The sequence below is a fragment of the Canis lupus genome, chromosome 7 (assembly GCF_003254725.2).
Source record: "Canis lupus dingo isolate Sandy chromosome 7, ASM325472v2, whole genome shotgun sequence".
Classification (NCBI taxonomy): Eukaryota; Metazoa; Chordata; class Mammalia; order Carnivora; family Canidae; genus Canis; species Canis lupus.
The window spans coordinates 57,221,583-57,238,687 of record NC_064249.1 but is presented as its reverse complement, the minus strand read 5'-3'; the positions used below and the strand labels follow the sequence as shown (position 1 = coordinate 57,238,687).

Sequence of the window (17,105 nt, the reverse complement as noted above, 5' to 3'; positions counted from 1 at the left end):
CTATTAATTGTCAGTTCTCTATAGTTAAGAGTCTGTTTCTTGGTTTGCCCCCACCTTTTTCCCTATGCTCATTTGTTTCTTAAGTTCCTCATGTGACTGAAGTCATATGGTACTTGTCTTTAGTGTATTTGAATTCTTAGAATAATTTGATTCTTTGGAGATCCTTCCCTTTCAATAATCTTCCTGTTTTTAATATTACTTATTAAATGTTTTTTGGGGATATAGTGTATACACAAAAACCTGCCACAAGTACCTACATGCATATAATGCGGTAAGTCCCATCAGGATAGGGATTTTGTCATTTCTGTTGTCTATTGTAAACCTAGTGTCTGTTGTGTAGTAAATTTATATAGATTTTTATCAAGTTAGTATGTATTATAGTATGTGGACATAATTTTTAGAAGTCTGGTAAACTAGATTTATTATTTTTGCTTTTTTTTATATAGCTTTTAAGTTAAATTTATTTGAGATCATTGTAGATTCACATTTAGTTGTAAGAAATAATACAGAAATCCTATGTACTGTGACCCAGTTTCTCCCAATGGTAACATCTTCTAAATAAAACTAGGATATCTGGGCAGCCCCGGTGGCTTAGCGGTCTAGGGCTGCCTTCAGCCCAGGGCCTGATCTGGAGACCTGGGATCGAGTCCCACCTTGGGCTCTCTGCATGGGAGAGATACTGGCTATTCTAGATGTCCTTTGGTGGGTAAATGGTTAATCAGAAGGTGACATCCTACCATGCATGGATTGTACTCAGCAATAAAGGAACAACTGATACATATAGCAACCTGAATCTCCAGAGAATTATGCTGAGTGGAAAGAGAAATCCCCAAAGGTTACATAGTGTTTGATTCTACTTACATGGCATTGTACAGCACCTAACATTCTTTTTTTGATGATGACTCTATTGAGATATAATTCACATACCATATACTTCACCCATTTGAAGTGTATAATTAAATTGTTTTTACTCTATTTACAGAGTTCAATATATAAGAATCTTGAAGTGACAAAATTATAGAAATAGAGAACTCAAGAATGTTAGTGCTTTCCAAAGGTTAAAGAGGGGCAGATGGAGAGAAAAGCGGGCATGGCTATAAAAGGGCTTTATGAAGGATCTTTGTGGTGATGGAAATATTCTCTTAACGTTATTCCATTGGTGTAGATATCCTAGTTTTTTAAACTAGATTTTATTTATTAATGAGAGAGAGAGAGAGAGAGAGAGAGAGGCAGAGACACAGGCAGAGGGAGAAGCAGGCTCCATGCAGGGAGCCTGACGTGGGACTCGATTTTGGGTCTCCAGGATCACACCCTGGGCTGAAGGCAGGCGCTAAACCGCTGAGCCACCCAGGGATCCCCAAGACTTCTTTATGTATTCTGGATACTGGACCTTTGTTAGATATGTGATTTACAAATGTTTCCTTCCAGTCTGTAGTTTGTCTTTTTATCTTTTTAATAGCAGATGTTTTTTAATTTTTATGAAATCCATTTTAATTTTTTCTATTTGGAATGTGCTTTTAACACTAAATCTAACTGTGTAGCTCTGTATTGTGAATATTTTCTTTTTGTAGTTTAATGTTTTACATTTAACTCTGTATTGGTTCTGAGGGCTATTGTAACAAATTATCTTGATGGATTATAATAACAAATTTATTTTCTCATAGTTCTGGAGGGTAGAAATCTGAAACTAATTTATTGGGCCCAAATCAAGGTGTTGGCAGAGGCCTGAAGTCCTGGGGGCACACCATTCCCAATCTCTGCCTTCATCTGAACATGGCTTTCTCCTGTGTGTCTGTGTCATATCTCCTTTTGCCTGTCTTACAAAGACACTTGTGATGGCACTTCTAGATAATCCTAGCTAGTTTCTCCACCCCCAAATCCTTAGCTTTAGTCTAGGCTATTGCAATATAACGTAATATTCACTTGTTCTGGGCATTAGAAAGTGAATATATCTTTGTATGGCAATTTCCCAGTTTACTACAGTCTGTGACCTGTTTCAAGTTAATTTTTGTAAAGTTGGTAGACTTAGATTGAGGTACATTTTTGTGCCTATGGACATCTAACTGCTCTAGCATCATTTATTGAAGTCTAACTCTCCTCCATTAAGTCACTTTTTGCATCTTTGTTAGTCATTTTTGCCTTTAAAATGATTTAAAAATTTAAGTAAATTCTTTGCCACACATAGGATTTGAACTCACAACCTGAGATCTAAAGTCACGTGCTCTACTGACTGATCAGCAGGCCCCCCTATCATTTTTGCTTTTTAAGATATATTTTTGTCATTCTTTAAGATGTTTCAATATCTATTAATAAAGCCCTGTTTTGTCTTTATTACTTTATTATGTGTATTTCCATTAGAAATCTTTGTTTCTTCATTTATGTCTACATTTTGAATAAAACCCTAAATTAATTTTAAACCTGATTACCTTTTTTTTTTAGTTTTTTATGTGAATATTTTTCATTGTTTTTGATTCTGTTAATGATCTTTAATAATGCAATTACTATTGGAGAGTTTGTATTGTACAGTTGCTACGTATTGTAATATTGGGGGTTAATTGAAGATTTTCTAACAAAAACAGTTTTGTCTTCTAAAGTGATTTTTATTTCTTGCTTTTCTGTATCTTATGCCTTTAAATCTTGTTTTCAAAACCATTGCCAATATTTTGGCTAGTGGTAAATAGAAATTAATGTATTTATTTTACTTTTTTAGTAAAAATTCATTCAACATTTAAGCATGTTTTGTACTTTATAAAAGAATCATATAGTCGTACTCTTTTACATCTGGCTTTCTTCAGCTCAACATAATATCCATATTCTCATTACACTATCTTATAGTTTTCATTTTATGAATATGCTACAATTTATTCATTTTTCTGTAATGAACATTTATATAATTTTCAGTTGGCTATTACTGGTAGTGTGGCTGTGAACTTTCTAGAAATTTCTTCTAATTGTATATACTGTTCTGTTGTGTATAAACTTTGGGATGGAATTACTGGGTTATAGTGGATACTGTCAGTTTTCTAAATGATTGTATTAATTTTCCAAATGATTGTATTAGTTTGCATTCTCCTAGATCAAATGGGAGTTTAAGTTGGCTCACATCCCCCTCAACACTTTGTATTTTCTACCTTTTTCATTTTAGTCATTCTGGTTGGTATGTGGTGTTACCACATTTTTACTATTTTAGTTATTTAATCAGTGAGTGAGTTTTGAAATTTTGCTTTATTTTAGCCGCTTCCTTTAACTACAGCATTTGTTTATCTTGGTTTTTCAAGATCTTTTAATAGTCTATGTTTATGTTTTATTTATAAGTAATTGTTAAATTAGCCAGCATATTAACTAATTTACCTTCTAATAGTTACTGTTCTACTTCATTTCTTTCACTCAAGCATCATCATTTTTATGCATGATTATCTCTTTGTAATGAATTTCGCTGGTATGAACTTTGTGGACAGTTTTCAAGTCCTTATTTAAAGAGGAAAGTTTAACTTAATTATCTGGTGACAGTTTTACTTTCATCTTTTTATTATTTCTCTTTGACAGCTTATTAAACTTGGCTTCTCTAATATTACTTAGTCTTCTTTTTCTCTGAGTCTTCTCTCTGAACTCTCCTATAAATGTTTATATTTCTCTAGATTTTTTAGTGCTCTTTGCACTTTATCAGCCCTCCATATTTTTCTCCATAACTCCAAGATCCGTATTTCTAGTTGTTAACTGAATATCATGCATTGAGGTTTTTGTAGGTACTTTGAACTTGCATCTATCTTTCCTCTGTCAAACCAGCTCTTCCACTATTTCTTAATTTGGTTAATACAATTGCCTTTTACTTACTCTTCTAGGTTAGAAATGCTTATCTTTCTCATCCTCCCACAAGTAATTGTCAAACAATTCTGTTGATTTTATTTGTTAACATAGGAAGCTCCCTATATACACAATCAGAAACTGAGAAATGTGTCTCTGAAGTAGAGATCCTCTGTTTCTCCTATCCCTGCCTTAATGTAGACCTTTCCATGGTCTAGACCATTGCTCCGGTTAGTCTTCCTTTTTTTTTCTGACTCATCCTCCCTTCTTTTTTTCCCCTCTTTGATTACAGAATGCAAACAGTGACTGAAACAAAGAATTTAAGTTAAAAATTTATTATTCAAAATCTACAAGATATATAGACAGTTAAATTTCAGTTTTTAACAGTTGAACTTACAAATGATGATTTTGTAGCTTTCTAGTTTTCATACTTTCCAAAATTATTAAAGCTCAGAATGGCACTAAGACTTTTAGGATGCCCTCTTTAATAAAGACTTTGATAAGTACTGACAAATTGTTACCCAGAAATATAGATTACTCCTTTCTTTTATATCTCTTCTAACACTGGTTATTATTTTTAAAGCCAGTTTTTAGTTTGACAGCTGAAAGATGGTATCTCAGTCATGTTTACTTTGCATTTTTTTGACTCTAGGTTATGATGAATTTTTTTCTTATGATAAATATTTTTAATATTTTAATTTGTGGCCTTAGTACTCATATCAAATTCTATGTTAGTGATATTAGTTACTATGAGGACTTTATAACTGTCAAAAATACTGTGATAAGCATTTTACTGTATTACCTCTTCTAATCCTCTGAACAGTTGTTTCAACTGTAAGTATTTTATGGGTGAGGAAACTGCAGAGGAAAAAGTGACTTGTTCAATGCTACATAGTTAGGAAACTCATTTTCTATGATCACTTATTACCTGTTTGTTCTCAACTTTTATTAGAGGAGAAAGATTGAATATTTGCATGTATAGGTGATTGGATTAAATTTATATGTACTTCTGGACTCCAGATGCAGATGGCTGTCATTTATCTATTTTTTTTAAAGATTTTATTTATTTATTCATGATAGATATAGAGAGAGAGCAAAGAGAGAGAGAGACAGAGACACAGGCAGAGGGAGAAGGAGACTCCACGCTGGGAGCCCGACGTGGGACTCCATCCCAGTACTCCAGGATCGCGCCCTGGGCCAAAGGCACCAGACCGCTGAGCCACCCAGGGATCCCCTATTTATTTATTTATTTATTTTTAAAGCTAAATGATCAAGTTTGTTATTTGTGTTAGGAGAGAAGAAATAAAGATTTTTAGTGAGTTTGGTTCTAATTAGAACATTTAGAGATGTTTAGAGCTGGAAGGGTCTTTAAATATTTCTCAAATTGTGTTCCATTGCACATTGTTGTGGGAAATTTTCATATTTCCTGGCAATATAAGTTTGAGTAATACTTAACATTTTTCCTAGCAGAGAAACTTGAATGTTATCCTAGAATTTCCCAAATCAATTTATGCACCATTTGGTGGTAGACCTATTAATATCTTGTGGAATATCTTGAAGTTTATCAGTTTGAGACAAAAGCTGATGTGGTCTATTCTTTCATTTTATAAGGGGAAGAAATGGAGATCTAGTATCACTGAATGTGTTGCATAAGGTAACAGTTACTAAATGATACAGGAGAAGCCAATCAGTCATTGCTTTGTACCATCCTTCCTCTGATAATGTTATGTAGTGTTAATACTTATTTTTCATATATTATGTTAAAAAGTTTAAAGCATAATTGAGTGCAATATCTTTTATATTCCCATTTAGTTTAATTATTAGTCTTAGACTCTGAGAAATATGTGTACAATTTTTAAAATTCTATGAGTACATTTGCATAGCCTAACTCATTTAACATGAATACATATCCATAACCACATGATTGTGTTTAATCATAGAAATGAAAAGAGTCTTTTTTTTCTGTAGTTGACATGTCATAATGTTTGGTTTAGTTTCTGTAGAAAATGTTTCCTGACTGCAATGAGAGAAAGCGGAATACATTGTCCTCTCTGTCGTGGAAATGTGACTAGAAGAGAGAGAGCATGTCCTGAACGGGCCTTAGACCTTGAAAATATCATGAGGAAGTTTTCTGGTAGCTGCAGATGCTGTGCAAAACAGGTAGAGTAAATTTGACATAGCTCTTCTTTGAAAATGAAGGTTCTGTTCTGCTTCGAAAGTCAAATTCCTGTTGGAATTTTCTTGGTAGGTGCTGGTTTGATGAGAAAGAAATTAACTTAAATTGGGTAGAAAGGCCAAACAAACTGATGGTAGATCTTAATAGATTATAAACTTGTTGAGAACAGAGACTGAAAGATATAACTTGTGAATTTGTCATAATTTTTAACAGGGCATTTTTCTCAAAGTAATTGTTCACAGATTACCTATTAATTGAGCAAACTGGCATTTAACTCATTTAAACCTTATTCTGGTACAAATTGTGATGGTAGCAGCATCATTATTGTAATTTTGTATATAGAAATGGGCCAAATGGATTTATGTAGTCAAGGAACTCTTTAGCTGCCTGCTTTACCTTGTATTCATGTGTTTAAGAAATCACAAAATATTTTGCAGAAGGCTAATTTTTAAGGAACGGGTAAGAAAACCAGGTGTTGGCAAATAACTGGCATTAACTCTCTAGTCTGGATTTTATTCTATCAGTTGAAGAGGGAGTGAAATAGTGAGGGGTGATTAGGCTTTGAGTATATCCATATGTTTATGGATTTATTGCAGCCACTTTTTCAAACAGCTAATAAAGTCAGTGAGCAAAACCAGTTGCTATTTCATGCATTCACACAAGTCAGATCTGCTTTTCCATCTCTTTGAAGGAAGTGTTAACTGACAGGGCAATGAAGTGAAACTGGAAAATACACTTGAGAGATTCAGGCCCTGCTCCTCAGTGAGAAACTGAAAAATGTTCCAGATGTTAACCTGGGAACCTAATTTTTTTTAAAGCACTTTCTAACTCTACCTGGACGCAATAAAGAATAAAGAAATGCCCAATAACATAAGGCAATCTATTACTGCTTATTTAAAGTCTATTATCGGTAGTGTAGTTTCAAATGTAAATTTATTTGTTAATATTTTTTGCAGTGAGTTTATATCTGTATCTAAAGGACAAATACTTAATACTTATTTTCAGCTTCCACTTAAGAATTAAATCATTTACATGAAAAAACTCTTGTTTAAATGGAATATTTAGTTACGTTTATCTTGTTTTTCTCCTGTTGACAATATCTCAAATCTTATGAATTCTATTTGAAATTAAAAATCACATTATATTTTGATCAATAATTTACAGATTAAATTCTATCGCATGAGACATCATTACAAATCTTGTAAGAAGTATCAAGATGAATATGGTGTTTCCTCTATCATTCCAAACTTTCAGATCTCTCAAGATTCAGTAGGGAACAGGTAAGCAATATTTATTCTTAAAAAGAGAATTTTTGTAGTTGAAATGGAATTGTTTGGGGAATTATATAATAAGGTGTTTTTTATTTTGAGTATGTGTGTGTGTTTAAAGTAAATTGCCAAGTAACAGATCTGTAAGATTTGTCTTCAAGTTTGTTTAACTCCTGTAAGATTGCATCTGGGAGAGTATCTTCATGATATACTTTTCTTTTTTTCTTCTTCATGATATACTTAAGCTTATGTTATTTGAAAATAATTCTAAAAAAAAAACAATCTACATTTTGAATAAAAAACAAACGTGAGAATTGAAGGCTGTTTTCTTTTGCAACTGAAATTAACTTGAAAACTAAAGAAAATTCCTTTCAACTAAAATCTTTATTTGCTATCTGAGAAAGAGTTGTTTGAAATTTTAATTCATGAAAAAAATGTCATATAAAAATGAGACTTAGTATATTGAATTCTTAGTTCTATTTTAGTTCCCCCTTTTTTTAAGCTAGATTTTGGTTTGATATATCTTATTGTCTCTGATGTTTGTATATTAAACATTTTTATGGAATGTATACTTTACACAGAGTAATGACCAAAATACACATGTATGATTTTTTTAAGTAGTGATAAAATGAATATCCAGTTACCCACTATAAACCAGATTGAGAAATAGGACATTCTTCAGGGTATTAGAATCTCCTTGTGAGCCCATGTCCTTTTGAACCACATACTCCCAGAGGTAACCACTCTTCTCTTTTAGGTTATCCATTCCCTTGCTTTTCTTTGTAATATTACCACCTATGCAGGTATTCTAGATGATAAAGTGCTTAGATTTTAAACAATAGCAAGCACACACATAGTTGTGTAAGGAAAGGCAGTATTGGCAGTATTATAGAAAGGCTTTCAGGAGAGAGTGTGTTAAGCAGAGTCTTTTAAGATTTTGTTTCAGTGGCATTTCATGTGCTGCTAATTTTCAGTAATGAACCACTTTTAAGCACTCATACTATAGGTTCATACTCTATTCCTCATTTGAAACTGTTCTAGTCTTGAGTAATTTTCTGATTGCCTAGTCTGCAAAATTCTTTTAGATTCTCATTTTACTTGGCTTAGTGTCATTGGATGAAATGGGTCACTCCTATTTTGTAATTAAAAAAAAAAAAAAATCTCCTCAGATTTCTTCATCCCTGTGCTTTATTATTGTGCTTCTACTGTACTGAAATTACTCAGCAATTTGTTATTGGCCTCGTAGATTATTCTTAAGTGTTAGGTGGTGTTTGTCTTGTTTAACATTGTACCTCTGGTTCTTAGCAAAGTTCCTAGTGTATGTATGATTTGTGTAATCACTGCTTGTTAAAGGACTGGAGTTTCTTCTCAGGAGTCTTGCTGCCTTCTCTCTTACTTCTCAGATCCAGTTTGATTTCTGATAGCAGTATTTCTCATCTATGCTTTTCTTCTAATACTGTTGTCACTTCTCTAGTTCGAGCCTTCATCATCTCTCACTTGAACTATTACAATAGTCTTTTGGTGGTCCTCCTCTAACCCGTCCTGTTCACTGTTGCCAAAGTGATATTTCACAAGTGCTATTCTGATCTCTTTCATCCTGTCCTTATTCCTTTCTCCTTGTACATTGTCAGTGAATTAACATGGCCCCATACCAGTGTTTCTTATCCTGGACTCCATGGGCCAGTAAAGACTCTGTGAACTACCTGAACTGCCAAATTTTTCTGGGGAAAGAATGCTGAGATTCTTAAGAGATTCCATGATCTAAAATCCAGCTACTGTTTTATCCAACAAAATTCTCTATTCTAAGGTGCTTTCTGATCTGGCACTTTCCCATGCCTTTTTTAGTCTTTCTTTTTCTTGGCTAACCATCATTGCATCATATGCCTTAACCATATTGAATTATTTGTACTATTTCCTTGAGAAGCAGTATAAGTTAGTGATTTTTAAAAAATGAACTCTTGGAGTCAGACTGCCTGGGTCCCAGGCTCTGTCACTTACTAATTGTATGATTTTGACAAGAAACAGCACCTCAGTTTATTTTTTTTTAAATCTGTTTTAAAAAGGAGGATAGTAGTGATACTATTAGTACCTCATTGGGTTGGGAGACAATAAATAGGTTAATAAAGATAAAGCATATTGAAGAGTCCCTTTCTTGGAAATGTTAGTTTTTAATTATCACCTTCATCATTCCCTCACCTCCATACTTTTACCGGTAGTAGTACCTTTTCCCACCACCCAACCCATACTTAGCCAGTCAGTGGACTTTTTTTTCTCTTGAAGATTTAGACCAAGTATTACTCAGTAAAATCTTTCCTGACCTCTAGAATTTCTTCCTTTTGGTAGAACTGTTCTTTATTCTCCAACTAGACCCTCTATCACTTTATTATATTTATTTGTTTACTGTCTGTCTTTTTAAAATCTAGAAATCTAGAAAGGGCTTCTTGGTCTTAATTTTAAGTCCTATACAAAATTCTAATTGTAATGGAAAAATTGGGTTTATTTATGAATAATTAGTAAGGAAATTGGTGAAGGAAGGAAAATAAGGGTTTTTTTTGTCTGTTTTTGCTTTTGTTTTTGTTTTTTTAATGGTAGGAAATAGAAGATGTGAAGCCAGAATATATAGTAAAGGTCTTGGGAGGAAAGAGATAGTATGCTCAAATTAAGTAGTTTGAGGAGAATGTAGCCTTTAAAGGGACTATTTTCAAAGAGTAGAGTGTTGGATATACTATGTGAGCAGCTAGAAATCACAAGTAGTGAGTGATGTACTGGGTCTGCTGAAAGCAGAGGAGGGGAAGAAGTAGATACTTTCTTGGAAGAAAGTAAGCTGTATAAAGAGAGCAGTTGGGAGGTATGCAGCCAGCTAAGGCACTTTTGCTGGGAAAGAGTCTGGGAAATAAATATCCTAACTCTCCTCTTGTTTTACCCTTCCAATTGCCAGCTGGGCTGAACCCAACTGGGAAGCAGAGAGGGGAGCCTGTTGATGCAGGTTAGTCTGTCAGTACACAAAGCATGGTGAAAAATGGAGGAGAGAAGATCGGGGGAGGCAAAAGATACCAAATATATAAGGATTTCAGTTAGTAGCCAAATATATTGTAATATCTTATAAACTATGTTTCACAGCTTCCAAGTAGCTAGTACAAAGAATAAAATATCCATTAAGTTATTAACAGTCTGTGATATTGTAAACAAAATAGTTTCTAATGAGAAACATAGGTATTTCTGATACTAAAAGAAATGATACTGAAATGATTTTGCCCATAGCATCCTGAAAAGGAGAAACCATACAGTTAAACGTCATCTTTCCTGTGGTAAATACAAAACAAGGTACATAGGGCTGTAATTTAAAGGCCTCCTTCACTGTAGCATATGATAAAAACTTTTCTTCTAGAGACTTTTCTCTGATATTTCTGGCTTAATCTAGGTGTGGTGGTAGGATGGAGAGAATCTGTATATTCATGTAGTTTTCCTTGAAGATTATTGCCAGAAGCTAAGCTTTTGATAAACAGCTCAATTTGGAAAATTTAAGGTCTTACTCTTTGTCAAGTAACTAGAGAACAGATACATTTTATATTGCTGATTAAGAACAGAGCCATATAATTAATAGCTGAGCAGGATTTAGTGGCATTTTATGAATATTCATTGCTTTAAAAAAGACCTCTCTGTGGCAAAGTCAAAAGACTACCTAAGAGTAGAGCATGTGTTTTCTCAGAATATGGTTTATAGTATTCCCTCATATGTACAAATGGATGATTTAAACTCTGAACTCCATGGCTGTAGAAATTCTTAAAGTGGTATTTGCATGTACCTATCTCAGCAGTAAAAAATATTTCAAAATAAATCCATTAGATCATTTGATTAATTCAATGTAGATTTATCATACTTTTAAATACTGGGCACACTCTACATGTTCTAGAATATACAGGGATGAGTAAAACAGATGCAGTCCCCTTTTCTGTATATATAAACAGTTTAACTACCAGTTGAGCAGTTCAAGATAAACTAGCCCACTAGTTTCAGTCAAATCATTCAAGGTAGAACTGTTTACTATAAAGTAATAAATGTTAGAGGATATTTAACAAAATTATTGCATTAGTAAGGGGTAGCTTGTCGTAATTATATAGCAGGGCTAGTTGTTTAAGGCCATTTCTAGTTCATAACAATAAAATTCTGGTTTTAATCTATAAGACTATGCTTCCTGATTTCTTTAGCCTCTATAGAAGTGAGGAAGAGGAGGAGAGGGAGGGAAGATGCATATAATCATTAAGATACCAGACATATTTTATTTATCTTCCAGACCAAATTGTTTGGTCTGTTTGTAGGCTTTTCCTACTAATTTTAACTCTTTGTAAACATTAATAAGTAGGTATCAGTAGGTTTACATATTTAGTCCAAATATAGCTCTTCACAAAGACTAAGAGAATGAAAGTTGCAAGCAGTCTTATGTTGTTCCTAACAAATTTCTCTCCAAGATGTTGAACATTTTAAGTGGCTAAAAAACCTTTTTTTTTTTTTGAGCAAGTGCAGGAGAGAGCACGCAGGTACAGGGCATGGGTGTGGGGGGTACAGAGTGAGAGAGGGAGAGAGAGAATCTTAAGCAGGCGCCATATCCACATCCAGTGAGGAGCCCATATGGGGCTTGATCTCATGACCCTGAGATCATGACCTGAGCTGAAATCAAGAGTCAGATGCTTAACCGTTGAGCCACCTAGATGCCCTGCTAAATAACTGTTAAGGAATCTGGTACAAGTATTAGATAAAATTTTTCTTATTTATAAGCATTCATTATATATTGTGGATGCTAATCCTTTATTCCACGTATTTGTGTGTGTGTGTGTGGTGTGCTTGTGTCTGTATATATATATATATATATATATATATATATATATATATATATATATATATATAATTCAGAATTAAATGTGTTTTTTTGGCCATTTTGTAAAACACATAAACATAGACTTTGAAAAAAAACAGACTTTGAGATTTTTCTTCATATTTTTACATATTTTTAAAAAACTAGAAATACTTTAGTAGTTTGAAAGCTTTGCTTTAAGAACTATTGCGATTTATAGTGTTTAATTTGGCATAGTCCTACATAATTTTAATTCTTTTTTCTTTCTTTGTTTAAAGATTTTATTTATTCATAAGAGACAGAGAGAGGCAGAAACATAGAGTGAGAAGCAGGCTCCCCTGCAAGGAGCCTGATGTGGGACTTGATCCCAGGACCCCAGGATCACAACCTAAGCCAAAGGCAGATAGATGCTTAACTACTGAGCCACCCAGGCCCCCCTCTTCCTTTTTTTTTTTTTTTTTAAGTTTTATTTATTTAAGTAATCTTTACGCACAACCTGGGGCTGAAACTCACAACCCAGAGATCAAGAATTGCACTCTTCGAACTGAGCCAGCCAAAGGCCTCTTTTCTTTTCTTTTTTTTCTTTTTTTTTTTTTTTTTTTTAATTTTGGGAAGGATACTTAACATGAGCTGGCTAGCTAACTTATTTAATAGATTTTTAAGTGTGTCATATAGTATTCTTACTTATAGTATAGGCACAGTGTTGTACAGCAAATCTCTAGAACCTACCTTGCATAAGTGATATTTTATACATGTTGGTTAGTAACTCCCCATTTCACCCTCTCCTAGGCTCTGGCAGCTACCATTCTATTCTTTGCTTCTCTGAGTTTGACTATTTTGCATACTTCATATAAGTGAAATCATGCAGTATTTGTGCTTGTGACTGGCTTATTTAACTTAGAACATTCTCAAGGTTCATTCATGTTGTCATTTGCAGGATTCATTCATTTGTAGGATTTCCTTTTAAGGCTGAATGGTAAATATATACCACATTTTCTTTATCCATTCATATCTTTGTATATTTATGCATTCACAAGATTGTTTCTGCCTCTTGGCTTTTATGAATAGCACCACAGTGAACATGGGAATGCTAATATTTCTTCACAATCCTGATTTCAGTTGTTTTGGATAAATACCCACAGGTAACATTGCTGGATCATATGATAGTTTTGGTTTTTTTTGGGGGGGGAGGGGAATCCTCCCTACTGTTTTCCACAGTGGCTGCACCATTTTTGCATTTCCACCACAGTGTACAAAGGTTTTAATTTCTCTATACCCTCACTCACACTTGTTTTATGTTCTTTTGATAGTAGCTATCATAACAGGTATGAGGTGAATATAACTCGTTGTGGTTTTGATTTGCATTTCTCAATTGTTTAATGACCTTGAGCATCTTTCCATATATCTCTTGGCCATTTGTATATCATCTGAGAATTATTTATTCAAGCTTTTAGCCTATTTTATAATTGGGTTGGTAGTTTCTTTGCTGTTAAGTTGTAGGAGTTCCTTAGATATTTTGGAGATTAACCCTTTATCGGAGACATAGTTTACAAATATTTTCTTCCATTCCATAGGTCATCTTTTCACTCTATTGATTGTTTCCTTAGCTATGCAGAAGCTTTTTAATTAAGGTAGTCCTATCTTGTCTGTTCTGGCTTTTGTTTCCTGATGACAAATGTCTTTGCTCAGTTTTTGTCTAGTTTTGTTGTGGTGTCTTTTGATGTACAAAAGTATGTGTGTGTGTGTGTGTGTGTGTGTGTGTGTGTGTGTGTATAATTATTTATGATTTTTGCTTTTTGTGTCATGCTTGAGAAATTTTTTCCTCTATCAAGGTTATAAGATCTTTTCTTCTTTAACGTTTTAAATCTTTGCTTTTCACATTTATTTTGGATGTGTAATGTGTGGTAGGAAAAATTTTACCCATATCATTAGTCATTTGTCCCAGTACTATTTGTTGGGTCAGTTTTTTCTCACTGATTTACAATGCCATTTCAGTCCTATACATCTCTTTATTCTGTTCTGTTGGTTCACTTGTTTATTTCTCTGATATCAGGCTATCTTAATTACCATGGCTTTAACAATAAATCTTAATGTCAGGTAAGGAAAGTTTCCTTTCTTGGTTTACTTATAAACTTGTCTCTGCTGTTCTTGGCCCTTTGATAATTTCATATGAATTTTAGGATCAGACTTTTGAGTCTCCTGAAAATCTCTGAAGAGATTTTGATCAGAAGCATTATAGAGGCTGAATATTGAAATCATGTATTTGGAGGGAATTGACATCCTATGATACTGATTATTCCCTCCTAGAAATACAGCCTATCTCTACCTTTTTTTCCTAAAGACTTCATTTATTCATTTGAGAGAGAGAGAGCACAAGTAGGGAGGGGAAGAGGGAGTGGGGAGAGCCCACCATGGGGCTCCATTTCAGGACCCTGGGATCATGACCTGAGCCAAAGGCAGAGACTTAACTGACTGAGCCACCAAGGTGACCCATCTCTTTTTTAAAAGAGTATTTTTTAAAAATGTACTAAAAGAATTCCATTTAGAGCATGTATGTTTTGTTATATCTTTTCCTAGTAAAACTTTATAGTTTTTGTTGCTATACAAATAGATCTTTTTTCCTGTTTCATAATCTAAGTGGTTATTACTAGTGAGTAGGAATAGTACAGATTTTTACATTAAGGTTGTATTTAGCAACTGTTGACTTACTAGTTCTGATAGCACCAAATAATTTACCTGTAGATTCTTTTAGATTTATTATATGGAAAATTATTATTTTTTTTTAATTTATTTTTTATTGGTGTTCAATTTACTAACATACAGAATAACCCCCAGTGCCCGTCACCCATTCACTCCCACCCCCCACCCTCCTCCCCTTCTACCACCCCTAGTTTATTTTGTTTTTTTTTTAATATGATTTTATCTCTTAGTGCTTCATGTCAATTTATTGCCTAACTAGGATCTCTATTCAATATTATATAACAAGCACCTTTTTCTTGTTTTTAATTTTAAGTGAGAATGCATCTAAAATTTTACTATTAAGTATTATGTTTACTGTAATTTTCTAACATAGGTATTCTTTATCTGTGTAATGATGCTATCACTCTGAATTTAAGATTTCCCCATTAAATGAGTCTGTTCCAATCAGAATATTTTATGAAATTAAAAAATTATGTATATTAGGCACCATTCCCAGGTATTCTGATAGAGTCTAGGCATTTGTATTTTTAAAAGCATTGTGATCAGGGTTTTTGGTTTTGTTTCCATTACGGAGGTTGAATTTTATTGAATGCTTTTTCTGCATCAAATGAAATTATCTTTTAAAAATTTTACTTGATAATAGGGTGCCAGTTGTTGAACTCATTCATGCTTTTTTGGAATAAATGAGTAGGCTACCAGTAGCCCAGATGTGGTATAGGATGATTAGAATGGGCCGGAGTGATGAATTATCATCAGTTCTATTGAATTATCATTAGTTCTATTGGAAAATAGAGGACTGTAATGAGAGAGGGAAGGGAGAAAGCATTTGAAAAGGGCATTAAATTTGATATTAAAATGTTTTTTTTTTTAATTTTATTTATTCATGAGAGACACAGAGAGAGAGAGAGAGGCAGAAACACAGGCAGAGGGAGAAGCAGGCTCCATGCAGGGAGCCCTGACGTGGGACTCGATCCCAGGTCTCCAGAATCAGGCCCTGGGCTGAAGGTGGCACTAAACCACTGGGCCACCTGGCCTGCCCTTAAAATGTTTTAAATCACTTTTGTGATTGTATACCCCATCAGTGAAAAAAAATCAAGTATGCATATGTTTATTTAAAAACTGTATGTGGGGCACCAAGGTGTCTCAGTTGGTTAAGTGTCTGACTCTTGGTTTTGGCTTAGGTCATGGTCTCAGCGTTGTGAGATTGAGCCCTGCGTCAGGTTCTGCACTCAGCACGGAGTCTGCTTCTCTCCCTCTGTCTCTCCCTCTGCTCCCTCTCTTTCTCTAAAATAAATAAATCTTTAAAATATGAAATATTAAAAACTGTTCATGTATTTTACAGTACTGGTGCTTTACCTACATTATACATGTAAAATTTAAGTGAGATAAAGATGAAATCATTACTTTAAAAATTTTACTTTACCTAATGTTATAAGAAATTTTTGTTAAAGTCGCAGAAATACTTTTACTAAAACCAGTATTGTTGACTATACTTTCTAGATTTTTTTTTTTTTTTTTTAAGATTTACTTATTTTAGAGAGCGCTTGCACAGGTGTATGAGTTGGGGAGCTAGAGGGAGAGGGAAAGGTCTCCATAGTTTGAGTTTATTTTAAAAAGGTGTTTATTCTTCACATTGTTAAAATGCCACCTTTACCTGAAGAGGCAGATTAGTATCTGCTGGAAAGATACAGAAAATAGTGGTTTACTTACTAGTCTTCTCTTTGGAAGTGAAAACTAGGAGGCTTGCTTGCTGGCTCAGCATAGGATAGATGCATGTGGGGAGATAACATGGTTATCTTCTTAGAAGGGACTGTCATTGGGAGAGTGCCTACATCAAATACAGCCTTGTTGCATGTAGTTTTATTATGAAAAATCAAAAAAAGAAAGTTCAAAAAGAAAAGGATATGTTAGGCAGCTGATATAGTACTGCTTGTTTTTTTTATAAAAGAAAAATGAATAAGCAGTTTTCTAGGTTTAAAAACTCTTTTAACTCTGCCATTGAGATATAAGAACAGATATCTATATGATAGTTTTTTGCCCACTGCCTGTCTAATTTCTGTTAATGTGTCTGCTGTTGAAAGATCTTATTTCTATAAAATTGACCACTTTGATGAAATTCTGTAAGGCATAAGTGACAGTCTCCATCTGGGATATATGCACCCTTCCCTCTGAATTTCTCTGAGACTGCATATAACATATGGCTCTGGCATAAGGTCCCATTGAGGATGTCATATTGTTCTGTATAATAAATGTTGGAAAGCCTATTTCCTTTTTGAGAAATATGAACATAATGAACATTTAAATG

The 17,105-nt window shown here is 33.7% G+C and overlaps 1 protein-coding gene across 5 annotated transcripts in view; it reads left to right on the top strand.

Annotated features, from left to right (window-relative positions):
• The window catches only part of RNF138 (ring finger protein 138), a 34,980-nt gene that overhangs the window by 10,447 nt on the left and 7,428 nt on the right, over positions 1-17,105 (top strand). For 3 of the 5 annotated variants that reach the window (XM_025429218.3, XM_025429222.3, XM_025429223.3), the window contains 3 exons: positions 5,799-5,964; positions 7,145-7,260; positions 10,510-10,572. In XM_025429218.3, coding sequence (XP_025285003.1) covers positions 5,799-5,964; positions 7,145-7,260; positions 10,510-10,572 — 345 coding nt within the window. Of the gene's footprint in view, positions 1-251; positions 272-5,798; positions 5,965-7,144; positions 7,261-10,509; positions 10,573-17,105 lie in introns of those variants that run through there. The other 2 variants (XM_025429219.3, XM_025429220.3) reach the window with 2 other exon arrangements.